At 42.2% G+C, this 22,840-nt stretch overlaps 1 protein-coding gene across 1 annotated transcript in view; it reads left to right on the top strand.

Moving 5' to 3' along the window:
* Positions 1–13,966: 13,966 nt before the first annotated feature.
* LY86 (lymphocyte antigen 86) overlaps positions 13,967–22,840 on the top strand; it is a 63,598-nt gene continuing 54,724 nt past the window's right edge. The window contains exon 1 of the mRNA XM_012804224.2: positions 13,967–14,116. Coding sequence (XP_012659678.1) covers positions 13,981–14,116 — 136 coding nt within the window. The 5' untranslated portion in view covers positions 13,967–13,980. The remainder of the gene's footprint in view (positions 14,117–22,840) is intronic.

Genomic DNA, 22,840 nt, shown 5'->3' on the forward strand with positions numbered 1-22,840 from the left:
ATGCCTATGCCTTTGGTGTCATATCAAAGATTATTGCCAAATGCAATGTCATGAAGATTACTGCCAAATGCAATGTCATGAAGATTTCCTCCTGCATTTTCTTCTAAGAGTTTTTATAGTTTTAGATCTTTAGCTTAGATCTTTAATCCATTTTGAGATCATTTTTGTATTTGGTATGAATTAAAGGTCCTACTTTATTTTTTTTTGCATGTAGATATCCAATTTTTCCCAGTATCATTTGCTTAACAAGCTGTCCTTTCCCATTGAATGTTCTTGGCACCCCTGTTGAAATTCATCATATATGTGAGGGCTTGTTTCTGTGGTCTGTATCCTATTCCTTTGGTTAACATACCTATCTTGATGCCAATACCATACTTTCTTGATTACTGCAGCTTTGTAGTAAGTTTTGAAATCAGAAAATGTGAGTCCTTCAACTTTGTTCTTCTTTTTCAAAAATTTTTTAACTCTTCAACTGTTTAGGTGACAAGGGCTTTAGAACAACAGTTATAATTATGATTAACAGTATTAAGAATGTCATTGAAATTGTGATAAGGATTATATTGAATCTGTAGATTACTTTAGGTAGTATTGACATCTTTACAATATTATCTTTCAATCCAATAATGTGAATGGCTTTCTTTTTATTGATATTTTCTTTCATTTCTTTTGAAAAATGTTACACTATTCACTATATAAGGCTTTTGTCTTCTTGGTTAAGTTTATTCCTAAGTATTTTATTCTTCTTAATGTTGTTGTAAATAAAATTGATTTCTTAATTTCCTTGATGCTATGATAAAGTAATTAGCATTGTTCATTGCTAATGAATAGAAGTAAAACTGATTTGCATTTTTGTATTCTACAATATTGCCAAATTCATTTATTAACTCAGTTTACGTGTTTGTGTGTGTATGTTTGTCTATCTTTAGGGTTATCTGTGTATAAGAAAATATCATCTGCTAACAGAGATCATTTTATTCTTTCTTTTCCAATTTGAACATCTTTTATTATTTTTATTACCTAATTGCACTGGCTAGAACTTCCAGTACTATGTTGAACAGAAATGGCAAAAGGGGAAATCTCTGTCTCTACTGCTCTTAGGAGAAAAGCTTTTAATCTTTCATCATTGAGTATGATATTACCTATGGGTTTTTATATATTAATCCAAACTTTTTAATTTTATTGAGCTATGAAATCTACCAGTACATCAGCTTGGGAATGAGGCAGATTCAGGTTTAAACAAAAAAAAAAAAAGAAAAAAAATCTTCCTCTAAAGTTCTAGGAGCTTTTTGCCAGGATGAAGTAATGAACATCAAACTTACCCCACTACCTGAAATAACTGCAAAACTATGAAATATATAAAGGAATTATTTTCATTATTTAGACAACAGGCAGTGTGGGGATAAAATATCTGAAATAAGGGAAATAGAACATGAGATCTTCATCCTCCTGGCTTTCTCCCTGAAGAGCACTTTCTAAATTATGGCACAGAGAAGTAACATCCAAAACAAGGCTTCAGTCTAACTGGAGTGAGAAAACACACAGCAGAATCTGAGCGTGCCCAGGTAACTGAAGTTTCATGAGTTCTCTTGACCCTTTGCCTAAATACTCAGTTATACATATTCAGGGCAACATTCAGTAAAGCCTCACAAAAAGTAATTAAGGAGAGGCTAGAAACTGAAAGATTCTGAAGGTTACTCGGTGTTAGGAGTGTTAGAGTTTGACCATCCAGAGTGGAAAAACTCTAGGAATTCAACTGAAACCCAAGAAAAGATAGAGCTCCTCTAGCCTTATAGTAAAGGTTATTCTAGGCCCACACTAAAAAAACCTAAACCAAAATTTGGCAAGATCAAGCTGAGCTTCAATGGATTAACTGCTCAACATTTTTGCTAACAAGTCTCTGTTAAAGAGGTTTAATATTCTCTGAGAAAAAGTCAACATAATTCAAGCCCTCAACATAATTCAAATTCTCACAATGCCTAGCATAGTATGAAAAGATTACTAGATACTTTAAAGAAGTAGAAAAATGTAACCCATAATATATCACTTAATATAAACACCTAGAGATGGCTCTTATATTGGGTTTAGCTGACAAGGACTTTAGAATAATTATTATAATTATGATTAAGGATGTAAAAATAAAAAGACTCAACATAATGAGGGAACAGATGGGTGGTTTTACCAGAGAAAAAGAAATTATAACAAGGAGCTAGTTAAAATTTTTAAATTAAAAAATACATATTACTTAAAATACAAAACTGTATATATATATGTATATATATATATATTTTTTTTTTTTTTTGAGACAGAGCCTCAAGCTGTCCCCCTGGGTAGAGTGCTGTGTCATCACAGCTCACAGCAACCTCCAACTCCTGGGCTCAAGCGAGTTTCCTGCCTCCTCCTCCCAAGTAGCTGGGACCACAGGCATCCATCACAACACCTGGCTATTTTTTTGGTTGCAGCCATCATTGTTGTTCGGCGGGCCACATGCTGTAAGAACTTGCACAGATGCTCTTGGCCCAGGGTGATTGCCTCTCTCAACAATAGTCAATTGTTTCTTAAAGCAATTAACAAATGAGGAAAATGATCTTCATATTTATTTACATATTTACCCACCACCTTAGGTGTATGTGGCTGGCGCTTTAGCCACTTGAGCCACAGGTGCCGAGCCATACAAAACTATATTTGAATTTCACATAGAAACTTTTCAAACTGAAACACAAAGATAAATAAGGTGAAAAAATCAACAGCATCCCAGTGATCTGTGTGATAATATCACATTGTCTAACATGAAAGTAATCAGAATCCCAGAAAGAGAGAAGATAAATAATGTAGCAGAGACATATTTAAAGAAATAATAGCCTAATGTTTTCCAAAAATTTAAGTAATTCAATTCATAGCTCCAGAGGCTCAAAGGATTCCAGGTAGGATAAACACAAATAAAACTATCCAAGGCACATTATAGTCAAGTTTCTGATAATCAAAGATAAACAGGAAATCTTTAAAGCAATTAAAGAAAAAGAAATATTGGAAACAAGGGGAAAAAACACTAAAAATAATCCCTAATTACTCATCATATTCAATGTAAACCAGAATACAAATCCGAGTTTATTATGGATGTATTATTATAATCCCTACAGCAGGAAACTGTTGGAAGAATAACAGTCACCTGAAATACTATATATAATTAAAGCGTCCTTCAAAAGTAAAGTGAAATAAAGAGATTTTCAGATAAACAAAACCTGATAGAATTCATTACCACCAGATTTGCACTTCAGAAAACATTAAAAGAAGTTCTTTAGGCTGAAGGAAAATAATAATAGATGGAAATTAAGGTTCTTACAAAACAGTGCAGAGCACACCGAGTGGCAAATATGTAAATAAATATGAAGATCATTTTCCTCATTTGTTAATTGCTTTAAGAAACAATTGACTATTGTTGAGAGAGGCAATCACCCTGGGCCAAGAGCATCTGTGCAAGTTCTTACAGCAGTGCCAGATTGCAAGACTGCTCCATCTTCTGACAAGGAGCAGTTTCTATAGCTAAACAAGGGTGACTGGTAACTAAGTAACAAGACGATGACAGTGTGAACACTGGGGAACTGCTCCCTTACCAGTGGTTGGAAGACTGGCTTGTTAGCTGCTTTTTACAATGTTTACTGCTTGATCAAAAAGTGCTAACCCTCAACACTGGCTTCCTTAGATGCCTAACAAACACTCTGTATGTGTAGCATCCATCTGGACCCACCACATAACCCATGTGGCACTGGGAGGTAAGGGGAATCATTGCAAATATGCTAAGCCTCATGCTGCACAATGTTCTAAAAAGTCCTTTGTCTCTGCCCAGGAGTCTCATGTCTACTGTCAACATCCTTTAAACAGGAATAGGTTGCCTACTAGCTTGTAAGTAGGATAAAGTCTCTGTACCTTCACAGTTCTTTACAACTAGTTAAACAAAAGTAATGACAATGCATGGAGGTTTGTAACATATGTAGAAGTTAAATGTGCATAATAAAACAAAGAATAGAAACAGTTAAAGGCAAATGGATTATTGCAAGTTGATTACGGATGTATTATTATAATCCCTACAACAGAAACATAATATAAGCCAGATATTTTGAATTTTCTTTTTTTTTTTATGAGACAAAGTCTCATTCAGTCACCCTGAAGTTGAGTACTGTGGTGTTATAGCTCACAGCAACCTCAAACTCTTGGGGTCAAGCAATCCTCTTGCCTCAGCCTGTCAGGTATGAGCCACCATGCCAGATCCTAAATATTAAGTTTTCTAGTGGCTGTATTAAAAATATAAAAGAAATGGAAGAAAATAAGTTTACTATTATATTTAACCTAATATGTTCAAAATATTATAATTTCAACATGTAATTAACATAAAAAATTTATTAGTGAGATATTTATTTTGCATTCTTTTTAATACTAACTCTCTAAAAGCCAGTGTGTACTTTAAACCATCAGCACATGTCAATTTACTTTAACCACATTTTAAGTGCCAATGTAGCAAATGGCTAGCCTATTGGACAACACAGTCCAAGAACAACCACAACCAAGGAGATATAGCTAAATAGCCAAGAAAGGAGATGAAATGGAACACTAAAGGGATATGGTATTAACTCAGAAGACAGGAATGATAAAAAAGCAAAAAATAGAAGAAATAACATTTTTAAGCATTAAAGATTAGTCTCATCTCTAGATGGGATAAAATACAGGCAGGGTGGGGAAGAAAGATGGAATAATATAAACAGAGTTCTAGTTCCGAACCCAATAGTATGCTTTGTGAATTTGGATGAGAAAACTATCTTTCTCATCCCACACTTATTCCTTTATCATATAGTTTGTTTATCTGCTAACTCGTTCACTCGGAGCAGTAGAGTGTTATAGTTAGGAAAAAGGATTTGGATATTAGCCCTGGATTTGAATCTTGGCTCTGCCATTATGAGACCTTGGACAAATTACTTAATAGCTTTAAACTTCAGTTTCCCATGTAAACCACAGTGCCTGGCATCTTGGAAGCTCTCAGAAAGATAAGTTAGTTGTTTATTACTATTGTTGCTCATTCAACTAACACTTAGGACCATGAGCTATGATCTAAACATTATTCAAGGCAGCAAGGATTCAAGTGTGAATGACAAAGTTCTTTTCCTCGACGGAGAAGCCAGACATATTAATATTGACTGTTTACTTAAATGGCTATTATGAGACTGAAATAAGAAACTAGACAGAAGCACTAGAGTAAAAATATAAATGTTGCTATGTACCAGTCTGTATTATGATGGGTAATCTTTTCCTTGGCAAAAACAGCAACCAAGCAGACTGGGAAAATTATGAATATATTTCTGATGCAGCCATTCTCTTCAAAAATTACTAGGTTTTATTCTACCAATCAGTCAGAAGTAAATTATTCTCATTTAAAGAGTCATCTTCTACTCAAATCTTCAGAATTATACCCAATACTGTTAGAAACTGACATTTTGTTGGTATTTTCTTCATTAGTATTCTTTTTGAAAAGTACTGTGTTTATTCACATATATGACCCAGCCCCTAATTGAATTTAGAGTGGGAGTTATATCTAATGACAGCTACCAGGTGTGTGTGTGTGTGTGTGTACACATATACATGAGGTCTGATAATTAAGTTTGAGAACTCATTCTAGAAAAGGTGCCATATATCTCATTTGTGAATATCACTATAGTCATCTTCAAAGTACTCCTCTTGGGAAGATATGCCCAACACCAGCACCTATTCCATGCTTCAAGGCCATTGCCACACTTCAAAGCAAGACCTGACAGTATAAGTTCAGAAACTTACCACTGTGCGCTTAAGTTGGCAGCACTGTATAAGCAACTCAGTAAGGTTTTATAACCTTGGTATTTCAGTGTCTCACAGCTGTGGTCCACGTCAACATGTGGTGGTGTCTTGCTGAGTGGTGTTCATTATTATTGTTGTGTGTTACTGTGTGCCATAGACAACTGATCTGATGGCCGCCCCAGAAAGAGTTCCAAAATTGCTCTGAATGATGGACTAGGCACTGGCATCATTGCATATCTTCCCAAGGGGTGCACTTTGAAGGCTACTGTAGTAATACTCAGCAGTGACATATGTAGCATTTATTCTAGGACAAGTTCGTGAACTTAATCATCAGGCCTTGGCCTTGTGTGTATATGTACACACACACACTACATATATACACACTTTCTATACAGGCTCAGTTTTGTTTTTCGAACCTGAAACATGTGTTTAATAAGCTGCCTTTTACGTGTAAAAGTCTGCGACTTGCCAAGGTCATATACAGTGGTCATTGCTGAGGAGGCAGACTGGGGTCTGTTTGTCTGACTCCACCTACCTCGTGCAACTCTTGTAACGTTTCCTCTGTTGGTATGTGCTGGGGAGAGCGTAATTGCTGAGCAATAGTATTTCTTATTAGTTCAAAATGTAAGGAACTAATCGCACAGCATCAATTGTCTTTACCCAACATTCAGAGGGTCTTCAAGGAGACCATACACTCCAAGTTGCAGTTGTGACAGCAGCAGCAGTCTGGGATTGGCTATTCACTGTCGTGAATGGAGACTGGACCAATATATTTGAAGTCACCTTTTCTTCATGACTTCTAAATTAGTCATCTACAAATGATGAGAAATTACCCAAGCAAATACCATATCTTAGGGCAGGAAATTTTTTCTTTTTATTTATACATTATTAGCACAGTATATTTTATTAATAGTTGGCATCATCCTCAGAGTAAACTTAAGTCACAAACAAATCTCAATGTAGAATTTTCTTTACCTGCACCAGATCCTAACAATGTTTATCCAAGGATGAAGGGCACTGTGCTAGAAGAAGGTAAGAATACATGTTTGTTGAATTAAATTTTAATAAAGGTCTAAATTCAGTAGTCTCTTACCTTCTGTTTCTTTCATTTAAATTTGATATTTTAATAGAAAAAAAAAAAAGCCAAAAACCATACACAGGAATCTACCAAAGTAGAAATACAAAATTCCAGTAATAATGTGAAAAAGTGTTCAACTTGTGCTGAAAGAAATTCAAGTAAATATAAGCTGAAACCAATGTTTATCTACTAAGTTAACAAAAATATTTAAAAATAATAATTCCCAGCTGCAGATGAGATTGTTAATCTGTCCAGCATATCTGGAAAACGATAGGATAGCATGTATCACCAACCTTAACCATCTGGTAATTCTTCCACCACATATTTCCCTTTTAGGAATCTACCCCATGGGAAACTAATTGCTGCACAAAAATATCATAATAATGAAGCTCATTATAGAATTATCTCCTATTACCTTGCTATTAAACTACTATTATTTTGCTGGTCAGTGTCTAAAATATAAACTGTTTAAATAAATCATGGTCAACCCAGACCATAGAATTCTATACAGTCATTAAAAGACAAGTCATGGAAGAATAAGCAGTGTGGCGTATTGCAGTATGTATAGTTGGTACGGCATGGCCATGAGAGAGAGACTGTGTGTGTGTGTGTGTGTGTGTGTGTGTGCGTGTGTGTCCTAAAAGGGTATTTCACAGGTTATCAGCAATGGTGATATCTGGGTCTTGAGATGATGAGTGATTATTGTTTCTCTTTTTCTAGTTTCCCTGCCCCACAGGAGAGGGTTGGCATATATATGCCCCAAATCCTTCAATTAGAATATATCAATATTACTTTAAGAATAAGAATCCAAAAGAGAGCAAACAGAAACTGTGGTGTACTGTGTTGACTTCCTGGGGGTCATAGCTTTCTGTGAAGGGAAGCCCCTCATGCTGCCTTAATTGTGCTGGCCCAAGTCTAGAAGTCTAATTGCCCAAGCCAAAAAGACAAGTTCATTGGGCCCTCCCCATTCTATATTTCATCCACTTAAATCTAAAATACTTTGCTGAGTGCCCATCTGTCCTAGGCTACCAGGCATACAATAGTGCGGAAAGAAAAGAGAGAAATAGACAGAAGGTAAGACAAGAAGGAGAGAGGGGAGAAGAGTATTCTCTTGGTGTATGATTGACCCTGAGCAGAGCAAACCAGAGGGTCATGGCAGAGCCACTTCCTCCAGGAAGCAAGTGCTGAGCTTCACTCTCAAGGTAGTATGGGCATTAGGTCAAGGAAGGGGATGAGAGCCATCCAGAGCAGGTGCTAGAGAAGCCAGGGCAGGGCAGGCAGCCCAGCAGGGCTTGTACACTGGGAGAGAGCCGAGAAGCAAAGCAAACCTGGCCCGGCTTGCACATCTGGGGAATGCCACTGACAGGCTTTGGCAGGGTGTCCCATAACATGTGCTTTCCAGCAGGATAACTCTGGGTATAGCCTGGAGACTGGATTTGAGAGGGGGCCATGGTGGATTCCGGGAGGCCATGAGGAACCTAAGTAGGACTAGGGATGACACACTCAGTGGAATGAAAGCTCAGTGTGGCCGACTGACCATTTCTCGGTGACTTCATCCTTTGACCCCCTTCATGGGGACCATCTCCCATCAAAACCCGAATGCACATCAAAAACCTGAACGAAGAAAAGACCACTTTGGGGGGCAGGAAGTAAGAATTCAGGTCCAAGGACTTTATAACACAATCAAATTCCAGGTGAGCAGAGGCCACAGCCGTAGAAAACACCATTTGGCCTGAAAAGTACAAAATGCTTTTTTCTTACTTTGCTCATCAATAACCTTACAATTGGAGCTGACATATCCAAGCTTCAGAGAAAAAGCAAAGAGCTCAATTTGTGACTGTTAAGCAAGTTGCCATGAAATCCACCGACCCTTTGTTCCACCCATGTTCAGTGGAGACAGGAAAGGTGCCATTCATTCAACTTCTGCAAGGGCAGTTCATTTCATGGCCACCTCCCATGGCCTCTCTTGCCAGAACCTTCAAAGTCCTGTTTTGCATTGCCACTTTACATTGCTAATGAGAACGTATTCACTAACTTATAGATTCACTCTCTAGGTGGGGCCTGTGAGGCTTTGGCTGAGAGCCTGCACACTGAACTCCTGGGAAGCACCTCCAGGTCTCTGGTTTCCCCTAAAAATAAAAATATTTGTAAAACACTTGCCATTAATTGATTTTTATTGACCTTTTATAGGTAAATAAACTTACCTTTAGGGAGTGTAACATAGGTGACTTGCCAATACATCAGAGTAGAGGCCAGTTTCAGCCCAGGCCTATCTGCCCACAAAGGCCCTGACGTTTTGTGCTTCTGCGGTTCCCACCCTCCACCTCCATCTGACAAAGAGAGAAACCTGGCTCTTGAAGCACATGGGTCAGTCCAATCAGTTTCCAAGTGGTGGGGATCATTTTCTTAGACACCACTAGAGGAGATTTCCAAACCACTGGGCACAGTACTGAAGGGACTATTTTCCCAGGGAGCAAGAACTTGGATTCTGGGACTTAACTGACTGACCTTCAACAGAGCTACCACAGGTAAGTGACTGTGGTCACATTACTAACTATGCTTCAGTGTCCTCACCAGGAGACTGAGGATCACAGGTCCAGAATGCCATAATCGAAATCCTTGTGGTTTCTTGATTTTAGAAAGGTAATACAGTTTACATTTTATAACACCCCTACTGGGGTCTGGTAGAGGACCTAATAACCTCTAACCAACCCTGTCAATATTTTTGGAGTAAAACAAAGTGATATTCATTTAGGTGGGATACATTAAAACTACAAATAGCCTCATCAATTTGAATGCAATTTTCCACCATATAGACCAAAAGAAGAAGAGGATGAGGCAGGAAGAGGAGGAGGAAGAGGGAGGGAGAGGAGGAAAGAAGCCAATTTTCCTTTTTCAAGACTTTGAGATTTCAGAGTTGCAGAGCTGGGGTAAGGGATGGGGAGGCAGAGGGCAAGGAGTGAATTATGGAGCTGTGCTTCCCTTGCAAGGCTGTGTGGGGATTAAACACAGGAGGCCATATATACGTATACATATATATTATATATATATTCTTCTAAGCACTACATATATATATGTACCAGAACATTATAGGAGCTCAGTACATTTTGGATATTCTCCTTTATTTCAAAAGAGGAAAAATTTAGGCTACTTCAAAGATTATTATTTATATGTCAAGATTACTTCTGGGGAAGTTTGCTACTTCAGGGAATAAAAAGACCTCTTCAGAAGAATTCTAAAATAGAAACACTTCATCAGACCTCTTTGGAAGAATTCTGGATGAATCCAGCGGCCACTTCTAGTAGAAAAAATCCTCAAGAAAATTCCCGGGGGTCTGATCTAAAGAATAAGTAAGTTATCTTATTCCAAATACTGCCAGTCCAGTGACAGTGCTCTCTAACAACTTGGCTTAAATGTGACAAGTGAAAATCCTATAATCACAGCTGGAGGTTCTGAAACCAACCGAGTTGGAAGTACATGCAGAGGCCAGAACCCAGGGGCTACAACAGTACCATGTAAAAGAACTCTTTCCATTCCTTAACCCATTTCTGGTTTCCTCCCTAATGTTTTATTTTTTTTTTTAACCTTACCAAGATCACTTCAGTCTCACCTAGAGAATTCTCAATTTGAGGAGCAGAGTCTGAACTACAAATTGCTAATTTGTCCCATGCTGTAGAGAATTTTGATACATGAACATCAGTCCTCTCAAGCTAGAGAGCTCCTCTCTCTGAGTCTCAGAGCAATTTCTTCTGCTTTGATCGGATACTGCAATTTGTTGCCCTTTTCATCATTGGAAAATTGATCAGAATGATGTAAAGTACCCACTTCTTTCCTGGCCCAGCATGTGTTCCTCAAGCAAACAAAAAGCATTTCTGTTTGTAGTTTGTGTGAGATTTGTAGAGCCATTCAGAAACCAAGTACTTTGTATAGTATGTCCCCCAAACAATGAAACATGAATAATGATAAGCGAATGGGGGAACAACAAGGAAATGAGGGGAGGGTGGTGTTTCAGTTCAGAACTCCTGCTGCAGTTCGTCCTTGGGATCAAAGAGTTGTTGTAAAACCCTGACAAGCTATCACCCTGGGCTACTTCAGGGAATAGAAAGACTGCTTCAGAAGAATTCTGAAATAGAAACACTTCATAAACCTCTTTGGGAAAACTCCGGGTACACCCAGTAGCCACTTTTAGGAAAAAAACGTCAAGAAAATTCCTAGGGGTCTGATTCAAAGAATAAGTTATCTTATTCCAAATACTGCCAGTCCAGGGATAGTAACAGGAAAAACCAGTTATTGTATATATGCAACAGCCAGATGAAAATATTTCAGAAAGCCTAGTTCAATTATCTATGTGAAACCCAGGTAGTTTTTCAAGAAGCAAAGTCTGTTCTCTTCTATTAAATGATATGCCAAATGTGATGGCTCATGAATGTAATCCCAGGAACTTGGGAGGCTGAGGCAAGAGGATAACTTGCGCCCAGGAGTTAGAGCCTGCAGTGAGCTACAATCATACCGCTGCACTCCAGCCTAGACAACACAGTGAGACCCCATCACTTAAAAAACCAAAAACAGTACTAAAAAAATGTATCATCTCTTCCCACTAGAAGGTAAGCTATATGAGAACAAGGACTTCGTTTTGCTGTCTTCCTGGTCCTTGGAACCGGAGCTGGGATGTCAGAGGTGCTTAATAAATATTTATGGAATAAATAGTGAATACATCTAAAGCAGGTAGACAGATGGTTTTTTTCTCCAGTTGGGTAGAAAGTAGACGTAAACAAGTGATGTCAAGCACCCAAGGGACCTAGTGAGCATCTCACACTTTCTGTGTGACGAGGATTCCAGAAGCCTGCTGAAAAGCTTAGTAGGTTGGCGTCAATTCTGTGGGATATTCACGTAGCCCACATCACAGAGAGAGTGAAAATATCTACAGAGTAAACTTCATCGGTTAGCCTAGGGGGTGATAATTGGTGACACACAGGAAGTGGCATGGCTTCCTGACTTCTGCACAATAGGGGAGCAGTTTTCAGGTTACACTCAATCTAGAAGACAAAGCAAGATGAGTTCAAACCTGTCTCTTCCCCCCTGCAACGTGGCAAAAACTCAGAGAGAGGCCACAGAGGAAAGAAGCAATGTGGGAGTGCTCCGTAAAGGGGAAATGTTGCCTAACATCACAAATATGGGAGGGGAACTAGAAGAAAGCAGCCACAGTGGAATATAGATGATGAGGAAGGCACATTTGCTATTGTAACATTTAGTATTGAGGAATCAGTATTTACTGTCAAAGAATAGTTCAGGCTATCTGCCACCTGCTGGCAAGTGAAATATAGATAATATTGACCTGAACTTCATGCCATGTCCTGGGGAAGTGTGATGCCCTCCCCAAGGTTGAATCACTTTCCCAACAGGGTTGCATTACCCACCTCTGTTGCACAACACTTTAGGCAAACAGGAAGCTCTTCCCTCCTCACCCTCATGCACACACACACACACACATACACACACACTCTCACAATCATTTCTAGGTATACAAGTCTGTCTCCACTGAACTTCTGTGTCACAGAGTGGAGGGGGCTGTTACATTGCAATTGTACAGCAAGCAATTCAGAATCTACTCTTAAGGGACCTCTGGCTTGTCCCACCTACAGACAAGCTGCCCCCCACTTTCTCCTACACTAGCCTTTCACCCACTCGCCTCTCCTCTCTCTTTCTCTCCACTCCTTTCTCTTTTCTCCCTTGCCTTCTGGAACATCATATTTTCTCATGTGTCTCCTCTTAGTGACTAACCACTTCTCCCTCCACACAAGGTGGCTCAACTTCCACTTTGTGTTCTGTAAAAGCCGCTGGTGCTTAAACTTGAGACTTACTGAAACACCAAATGCTGGGCTTCTCCCCTAGACTTTCTGATTCAGTAGGTCTGTGTGCAGCCCAGAATTTGCATTTCTGACAAGCTCCTAAAAGTCAACCCAAACTAATCCCTTCCCCATATGAGGACTCCCTGATGTTTCCCTAAAAATCTAAATATCCACAATTAAATCAATGTATTTGATTATCCTCATTGGTAATTAACTTCAGGTGATGCTAATTCTTATTTAGCCACTGATGTCAATAGTCCATTTATCTAGTGCACTCAGAAAAATGCTTTTCCTCCCAGGGGAAATAGTGTTTTGTGTGGCTCCTGAAAGCTACCAGTCTTGGTCCTGACTCTGGTTCTCTTAAACTGAGATGGAATTAGGGCAGGGCAAGGAATCAGAGTTGAACTTTGCTGTCCTAAAGTAGGACAATGGAGATACATGGAAGATGGAGGACAAATCATGGTTTTGAAAAGAAAGTTGGATGTGACATTGATGACCTCCAACAATTAAAATCTTTAAACCAGCCCTGCCTTCCCACCATCCCTGCTCCTGCCACTAGGCCAAACCCAGAAATTGAACACGGCTCACTTCTCAGGGCTGTTCCCTCCACTTCATGTTCAAAGACCACATTGGCTGCTGCCCAAACAAGGTCCTGTTCTCAGCTGGACAATTCACTGGCCCTTAGAGTGGAGCCAAAGCCAGAGGAGAGAAAAACAACAACAGGGCAAAGGCCTCATTCCAGATGCCAGATGTCATCTTGCCATCCTCAAACAGCCCAACACTGCCTGCTGGCCCCAGCGAGGTCCCTGGTCCACAGCCTACATGGAGAGCCTGCAGAGACATGGGGGCTATTGATGAAAAACACAGGGAGGCCTGTGGTTTGTCTCTCCTGGATTTACAGCTCCACCTGGGGGTGGGGGCTCAAAGAGGGGCTATTCTTAGCGGCCCAGGCATAATAAGTTCACGCACATTTGCTGGCCCACCCCCTGTTAAAGAAGAAAGTCAACATGAAACCTATCCCAGACCAGACCCTGCAGATTCAAGGTCCTAGGGGAACAGTTATTCAAATGCCTCCGCTCACTGTTTTTTGCTTCTAACAGTGCTTCCCCAGGAGCCTAAAATTTGAGAAGTGAAACTGAACGTGCCACCCCCTTTGTAAGGGGAGAGGAAGAGCCATTGAGATCTTTTTATTGTGCCTATTATTTTTCTGTTGGTCTCACACAGGCCTTCGCCATGAAGGGTTTCACAGCCGTCCTCCTCATCTGGACTCTGATTTCTCCCAGCAGCAGTGGTGGAGGCAGCGGGGAAGCCTGGCCCACACACCTGGCCTGCAGGAGTGGGGGCCTGGAAGTGCTCTACCAGAGTTGTGGTAAGGAGTTTTGAAACATCCATTTGTGTTTATGGGGAAATTAAGGTCCACAGATGTGGGCTGCTTAAGTGCTTAGTTGGGCTGAACGAGGGGAGAGGGAACTAGCAGCCCAACACTTTCTCTGCATTGAGTCTGGGAAGCCATGCAGGAGTCATTGAGAGGGAAGGTGTGAGGGCTGGAGCTTGGGGCTGGCGCTGGGCAGGAGGGAGCCTCATGAGAGTGACAAAGATGGTAAGAAAGAGAAATTGAGTGTAAAAATAGCAATTCACTAATCCCACAGAGCCCCCCAAAGAACAAAATGATCAATGAATTTACCAGATCATGAAACCTCACCACTTGAAAATTAGGAAAAGATGCCTTCAATTAAGGGCCTTTCCTTAGAATTGTACACCCGGGCTTCCTGTCCAGTTGTTAACAGTTTGCAAATGGAGTTAAAAGGTCACTTCTGCCCAAAGAGGAGATTCCTGTCCTCCTTGGACACTGCCAGAGTTTCTATTATAGCTATAACACTCAGGAGCTCTGTAAACACTTAGCATGCAGCTATCAGTGGCAGGGTTTTCTCTAGTGCCAGAGATTAAAAAAAGAGTGAGACGTGATTGTTATCCCAGTGAGTCAAACTGATGTACCAACAGAAAAATTGCAATTCAGTGAACAGAATGTAGTGCACTGCAGTAATTAGTATCAGAGCCAACCCCTTGAGCTGTGTCTTGGTTTGCTTGGTTTGCCACAACAACGTGCCACAGAATGAGCAGCTTGAGCAGTGGAAATTAATTTTCTCACAATTTTGGAGGCTGGAAATCCAAGGTCAAGATGTTGGCAGGGTTGGTTTATCTTGTGGTCTCTCTCCTTGGTTTATAGGTAAGCATCTTCACCCTGTGTCCTCACACAGTCCCCGCTACGTGCATCTCCTCCTTATAAGGATACCTGTCATAATGTCCTCATTTTAACTTAATCATCTCTTTAAAGACCCCCATCTCCAAATACAGTTACATTCTGAGGTATGGAGAGTTGGACTTCAACGTATAAATTTGTGGGGGACAGGACATGTCTCAGCCCCCTCAGCTCTCAGCCCACAGAACATGACTCCAGATCACATCTGGAATGGAGATCAGAGTCACTGGCTTGTGAAATGGCAGGACACTGTGAGATCTGCCACTGGAAGGGAGATGGGGGTAAATCGCTGTTTGTACTGCCAGAAGTCAGAAGGGGTGCAGGTGAAGCATCTTGATTTGGCCCATGCTGAACTGGTGCATAGTGAACTTGAACTGGCACTTGGGAAAACAGTGATTCCTGAGACTGCCACCCAAAAAGCTGGTCACCAGGGTGGTTTTCCCAACTTGGCAAGGAACGTTGGCATGTCCCCCCTCAAAAAAAACCAGTAAAAAATAATAGTAAAAGAGAACAAATGGCCAGGTGCTGGAAGTGCTACTCTCATTACTTTCTTTTCCCTTGAGGGTGGGATACTGTACCAATGGCATCCCATTCATTTTAGGTGCAGGATGGGAAGCGAGATTTGTAATGAATGGACTAGTCAGAGTTTGCATTCCCAATACATCCCCACATAAAAGGGTTGCTAGGGCTGATCTGTTCCCCAGACTTCCCCTCAGCCTGCAGCCAAGTCTGGCACATCCATTCAAGTCATGACCAGCAGGGACACGAGGACTGGCCACAGGCAGGAAAGAACAAAATATACATTAACTGCCCATCTGGGGATGGCTCCTTCCTCCGGAGGAGGAGCTGCACCATGGAGTCAAAACTGGGATTAAGGAAGTGCAGAAGATGCCATTCTCACCCAAGAGGAGGGGGTGGATCAGACACTGGAACAATGGGGTGAGTGCCTGGCGTGAAGGGCTACAGTGGAGGAGGCATCATGTACCAGGGGACATGGTGGTCAGGAGAGATTGGGAAGGAGTCACCCAGCCTAACAACTTTTACTAGTAATGATAACATCTCGTGTTCATGGCAGGCACCATGCTCAGTGCTTTACAGACATCATTCTTATGTAGCAGATGTGTAAAACTGAAGGTTAGAGATATTAGGCAACTTTTCTAAAGCCACACCACAATTAGTGGCAGAAGGACATCCCCAGGGGCAAAAGGGAGACAAAGCATTGAGTTAACATTTATGGAATTAAAGCAAATTGATCCCCAGCTGCCTGACTCCAGAGCCCACACTCCACATCTTCCTACTCTGGAGTTTTGTAAGCAGGCAAGGTGGAAATAAGGAGTGGGTGAGGGGAAGAGAACTTGGGAGAGAGAGTGGCACGCATGAAAGCAGGGCAGTGTGACAAGGCATAGAGTCTGGGGAGCTGCAGAAGGGCTGGAAACACACACAGCAGGTGAGAGAGAAGGTGGGAGGTATGGGCAGGGCCCCAGGCAGGGCAGACTGCCTACCTACCTTCCAAAATGAGGAGGCTGCATTTTGGAAAGATCCTTCAGGTTGTGAATAGGAACTTGGGTAGCGGATTGGGAGCTATTTGAAGCAGTAAATAGGGTTTGTAACCAGGAACAATAACTCAGGAAAAGAACAACAGGAGTCGAGCTGGCGTCGTTTCCACAGCTTGAATATCCTTGAAGAGAAAGAAGGAGCCTCATAAGCAGCTACTGGGCTCTGAATACCAACCAGGAAGTGAACATAACTTCCTGCAAAAACAGAAGTGCTGCCCTGGCCAGCTGTTAGTGCTTCAGGAAAGAAGTGGGCCACAGTCTTTACCAAAGCAAAAGGAGCAACATATGCAGTTAGGATCCTCGCCTCCCCCAGTCACAGAGCGATTCCCAGGGACCCGTGCACACACTACAAATGCCCACTAATGTATTTACCATATGCTGTTTCTAGTACACAAAGGTGTGAAGTGATTCCAGACATGCATGCGATTGGATGAAGAAATAGGCAGTAGTGAGAGAATCAGGGTGAGGGGAAGAATAAGGGAAAATGGTATGGACTGAATTTTTGAGGCCACTCAAAATTTCTGTTCAACCCATGTGATAGTATTAGGAGGTGGGGCCTTTAGGAGGTAATTAATTCATGAGGGTGGAGTCTTCATACATGGGATTAGTGCCCTTATGAAAAGAGGGCAGAGATCTCCTCCTCTCTCCACCATGTCAGGCACAATAAGAAGGTGGCCATTGTAAGCCAGGAAGTGAGCCCTCTCCAAGAGCCCGCCCTGGCCTCCAAAATCCAGCCTCAAGGACTGTGGGAAATTAAAATGTTGCTTATTTAACACCCGCCCTAGGCTTTTGTTATGTCTGCCCAACTGACTAAGAATTGTAAGGCAGCAGAGGCCTAGACACATGTAACAGATGAAGCAGGATGAAGGACAAGAGCTTAGGATCTGGAGTCAGCAAACCTCATCCAAATCTGTGGACAAGACTTTCTAGTCTCATGCCCTTGTTTGTAAAGCAGTCATATTAGTTTCCTACAATTGCTTGTGACTTAAAATGAAACACCTTTATCCTCTCAGAATTCTGGGAAATCAGTGTCACTGGGTAAGGTGTTGGTAGGGCCTGGCTCCCTCAGAAGCTCTGGGACAGAACCTGTTTCCTTGTCTTTCCAGCTTGTACAGCTGCATCCCCTGGCTCGGGGCCTTGCCCTCCATCTTCAAAGCCAGCAGTGTAGCATCCTCGTCCAATTGCTTTCTTGTTCTATGTCAAGCCTCCCTCTGCTTCCTTTTATGAGGACACCTGTGATTAGCATAATCTCCCCATCTCAAGATCCTTAATCACTCCTGCAAAGTTCTTTTTGCCACATAAGGTAACAGTCAAGGTTCTAGGGATTAAGATGTGGACATTTTGGGGGATCGTTATTCAGCCTAATCTCGTAGGGAGAATATTTTATCTGCCCTACAGTGCTGTGTGAGGATTACGTGAAAAGGACTACATGTATGGTGCTCAGTACATACTACACACTCAATAAATCTTCGTATTTTACAATTGACAGAAGCCTATTTGACTATGAACATCCTTGAAGTCAAGTGGAATAAAGAATGGTATCTAAAATGAAACCAATTTTTAAGATGTTCAGCTTTTCCTGATACTGGGATGAGCATCGAGGGGATTTCCACTCCAGAGTAGTGGCATCCTAGATAGGGTCTCTACAGGGGATGCCATAGGGACTCACGCTGCTGTTTCACACAGTGCTTCTTGGGGCAGGCTGAGAGCCCAGAATCAGGGAAGATTTTGTAGAACTTCCTATGCTTCTGGCACTCAGTGCTGGCTTACTTGAGGGAGAAAGTTAGATTGTCCATAAGAGTGGATGAACTGTGTGTCCTCCAGGCAATCCTCCGTATGTATTAATATTGTTGCCATTGTTATGGGTTTTGTTACTGGGTTTCTGATAAGGGTTGGATAGCAGAGATCTGAGTTATATTCAGAAACCTTGAGTATAGACCCCAGCGATGTCATTTCACATGCTTTGTCATCATCCGGGCTGAGGACCTGCAGGGCGACCTGCCTTCCTGTGCCCTTTCAGTTTCCCTGCTCCTCACAGCCTACCTGGCCATCGACATGCCTCCTAGGAACATAGCAGGGCAGGAGCCTGAAAACTGTAGCCAGCCAGCCAAAAAATGCTGGTTTTATATGGCCTGTAAGCTAGGAATAGTTTTCACATTTTTAAATGATTAAAAAAGTCAAAAGAAGAAGAATATTTGTGACACATGGAAATGATATGAAATTCAAATTTCTGTGTCCATAAACAGAGGATGTTTGGAAACATAAATAAGGTTTCATCAGAATGCAGCTGTGCTCATTCTCTTATCGTGGTAGCTCTTGGGCTTCACAGCAAAGCTGAGCAGTATGACTGTGACTTCGTGCCCACAGACCCTTACACATTAGCCATCTGGAAATTTATAGAAAACATTTGCCGATCCTGGTCAAGGGTAGGAAGAAATCTTTCCATGTCTTCATAAGATCACAGCCTCAGGTTCTGGGTCTTCCAAATGATTCCAGTCATAAAGGGGATGCATGGACAAGTGAATTTCATGCAAAACTACCACGACCACAAAAATGTGTAGGACCCTTTCAGAGAACCGTCATGGCCAGAATAATCTCTCCCTTCTGCACATCATTTTACAATTGATAAAGTCCTTCCATTGGTAAGGCCTTCTTTAATCCTTACAAGTAGCCCTATGAAGGAGGGAGGATGTTTGTCTCCATTTTTTCTTAATGTAGTCACTGAAACACATATACATAGTAAATACTCTGATAAAGTAGCATACCTGAGTATGCTATAAACCCAAGTGTTCTGACTTCATGGCCAGTGACTTAAAGCTGCAGCCTGGAATCTAACAAGAATCCACGCCATCTGGTCCCAGAGACAGGGGAGGCCAGGGAGAAAACACAGCTCAAAAGATAAATCTTTAAGTCAGCAATTCTCAACCTGTGGGTCACGACCCCCTTGGGGGTCTCCTGCATATCAGATATTTACATTACGATTCATAACAGTAGCAAAATTACAGTTATGAAGTAGCAATGAAAATAATTTTATGGTTGGGGGTCACCACAACATGAGGAAGTGTATTAAAGGGTCACAGTATTAGGAAGGTTGAGAATGGCTTTAAGTAAAAGGGGGAGAACCCTAAGCCATATGTGGACTAGTAAAAGGGAAGAAGGAAGAGGAGAGGAGGAGGGGAGAGGGAGGAGGAGGGAAAAAGAAAAAGGAGGGAAGGGAGAGAAAGAAGAGGAGAAGAAAGGGGGAGAAGGAGAAGGGGAAATGCAAGAAGAGGAGGAGGAAGGGAAGGAGGAGGTGACAGAAGAAGAGGAAGAAAGGAGGGAATGGAAAAAGGGGAAGGAATGGGGGCAGAGGTGGGGAAGGAGAGGAGAAGAAGGGAGGGAGGAGAGGAAGAAGGGAGAGATTTGTCTTCCGGTGAAAGGCTGCTGTGCTTTCTGTTGACAACCCTCAGCCCCCTCCTCCCCATGCACATTCAGAGCCAGGCTGACCTGGCACTTTGAAAACCTCCCCCATGTAGGGTGATCAGATTTTAACATCGGGAAGGCGGGACAACATGGCCAGGGGGTGTGGCGGGGGCAGGGCAGGGCAAGGCCTGACAACAGTGCAAACTTTGATAAGCAGTTCTTGATAATCACTTCTCAGCAATTATTTGTTATTGTTACAGTATAACATTATAAAATTAACAAAAATAATATAAAACTCATATTCTGGTGAAATAGCCACATGGCAGCCGAAAACCGTATATTCCCTTCTTGTTCTCCCGCCCATTCGTGCATTCTTTCCAAAAATCGGGACTTTTTTAAAACACGACAGGACGCGGGACAAATTGTTGAAAAGCAGGACATCTGGTCACCCTACCCCCATGAATCTATGGCAGCCACAGAGGAGAAACAGCCCCACCCCTACGTTTTCCAGCCAGGAGTACCAATTGCTCTTTTCTTGCACAATGGTGTCTGGAAATGGTATCTCCCAAAATAAATGAAGAGCCATTCTCTTATCATAAAGAACAACTTATTTAATGATCAGAGTCCCCCCTGTGCAGGAGGCATGCTTATGTCCTGGGGAAGCCCTATTTCCCACACCTAGCAACAGTTCCCTTCATGGAGTAGTTGGTGAGCAGGGAGGGTAGGGGAGCCCATCTCAGCAGAGTGTTGAGGGCTGGGAGTAGTCCCTCAGGGACCTGGCCAGCCCCAGGGAGTTTCTGGGGTCAGGTTACCGTGGCATCTGGTCACCATGCTTCAAACTTGCAATCAGCACCTGTTCTTTCCTTGAAAACAACCAGCCTTGTAGACATCTGCCTAAATAGGTTTCACATGTTTCTGAATTTACCGTAGGTCGGGCACTTTATCTGACCTCCAAAACGTCTCTTAATTACAAAGTCTAAATCAGGCCATGTGCATCTGAATAATCCATCAAGGTAGCCAAGTAGGACAATTCATCAGACTTCAAGAATGCAAAACAAGGCCGGCAACATCTTGACCAAAATACAAGAGTGAGCTGCAAATGACCTAGCCGTGTAGCAGAACAAACAAGCAAGGCATATTGATAACATGTTCATAGACTAATTTTTAAAAGCCGCCCTGGGAGAAAAGGGATGGGGGAAAACTACTTTCCTCAGAATCTAATCACTCTAAAGTAAATGGAGGATGAAACAAACACAGAAGGAACAGCATCATCAAAAAAGGAAAAAAAAAATCCCAGGCCATATAGTCATTTAGTAATATTCTCAAACACTGCACACAGACAGCATTTTTTTCTTAATTGATTTTCCCAGATTAACAGGGATGTAAAACTGTATGATTAAAGACAGTGAAATAGCTAGAGAGACAAAGATGCAATTCCAGAGGGATAACTTTAGGTATGCAGGATCCGACGGCTGACTGCCTTGAGCAGGGTGGGGTCTGATGACCCACATTTCAAGACAGGAAGTAGATAAAGACTGATGAAAATGTCAGCATTGCAGGGCAGATTTTTAAAATGCAGGATATAAGTTAAAAAAAAGAATGCTGGGAGGGAAGTGAACCATATTGTGTGTTTCTGGGACCAAACCACCGGGATCCTCTGGGTTTCCATCACTGGGAACCTCGCAAACACTTTTTAAAGGAGCTGCTATGTAACTTAGTGAATAGGGCCCCAGAGAGAGGGAGGGGAAAGCCAAGAATCTGTGCTTCTAAAGAGGTTCTTTCCACAGTCAAAAGACACTGCTCACTCCTCTTCCTATCCTCAGGCAGAGTCGAGATGGGCAGCTCTGCTCATTTGGGGAGGAGAAGCTTTGGCAAGGGGTGCTGGCTGTCCTCCAGCCCAGCAGCTATTTTTTGTAGAAACTACAGCACAGAGGACACATTCCCAAAGCAGCGGAGATTGTGAGGTCCCACGCATGGCTTCAGACCCAAGGCTGCAGGAGAGGTAGTGTGGGACCTAGAGCAGCTTTCTTTTTTCTCCAGAAGCCGAGGAAAGTGGGGGTGAAAGAGCCCATTCCCAGCTCCTGTTATGCAGCTGGAGCAGCTGGAGCACCTGGCAAAGCCCAACAGTGCCAGGCTCCCCGTGAGGCAGCCCCCAGCACTGGGAAGGGAGGTTAGCTGTTCAGAACAGGCACAGGTGGAAGGCCCAGAGCCTGGGGAGGCAGGGACTCCCTCCAAAACTTCAAACACAAGGAAAGCCAAGCTTTTCACTGAAAGAAAAAGATAATGGGCCAAGAAGTGTATGCCATCTAGGCTGGTGTTCGTTCCGTTTCTGGGATTCCTTGTAGGGTAACTATCCCAGGGCCCTGACCCAGTTGCTTTGTTCTAGAAGTGGGAGAAGTATTCTGGGGTCCACCAGGAAACAAGTATTTGCATATCCGCCTGTGTGAGGCTGAAGGGTGATTCATACACAGTGGGCAGTGCGCAAGCCGCACTGGCCAGCCGGCTCTGTAGGATCTGAGAAGGGATCATTGTCAGCTCCTTCTTGAAATTCCAAGATAGTCCCCCCTCCAGGGCTCTCTGCCTTCAGGACAGAAGCGAGTGGTCACCAATCCAATGACAAGGAGGAAAAAGAAAAGAATCCCTGGCCCAGAAATCCCTGCTGGCCTTTCCAAACACAATTTGCAGTCTGTGACTCACACAGGCTGCCTGCTCAGCCAGAGAGCCATCAAAGGGCTTCCTTATTTGAAACCTTATGTCTCCAATTCTGGCCAGATGGAAACTGCTCCAGTCCCAGTGAGAAACCTTGCACAGAATTATCAGGATTCCTCTTGCCTGCTAACCGCAAGAATCCTTCCCCATAGCTGGGATCTTTTTT

Source organism: Otolemur garnettii, unplaced genomic scaffold (genome assembly GCF_000181295.1).
Source record: "Otolemur garnettii isolate 467f Iridium unplaced genomic scaffold, OtoGar3 scaffold00026, whole genome shotgun sequence".
Lineage (NCBI taxonomy): Eukaryota > Metazoa > Chordata > Mammalia > Primates > Galagidae > Otolemur > Otolemur garnettii.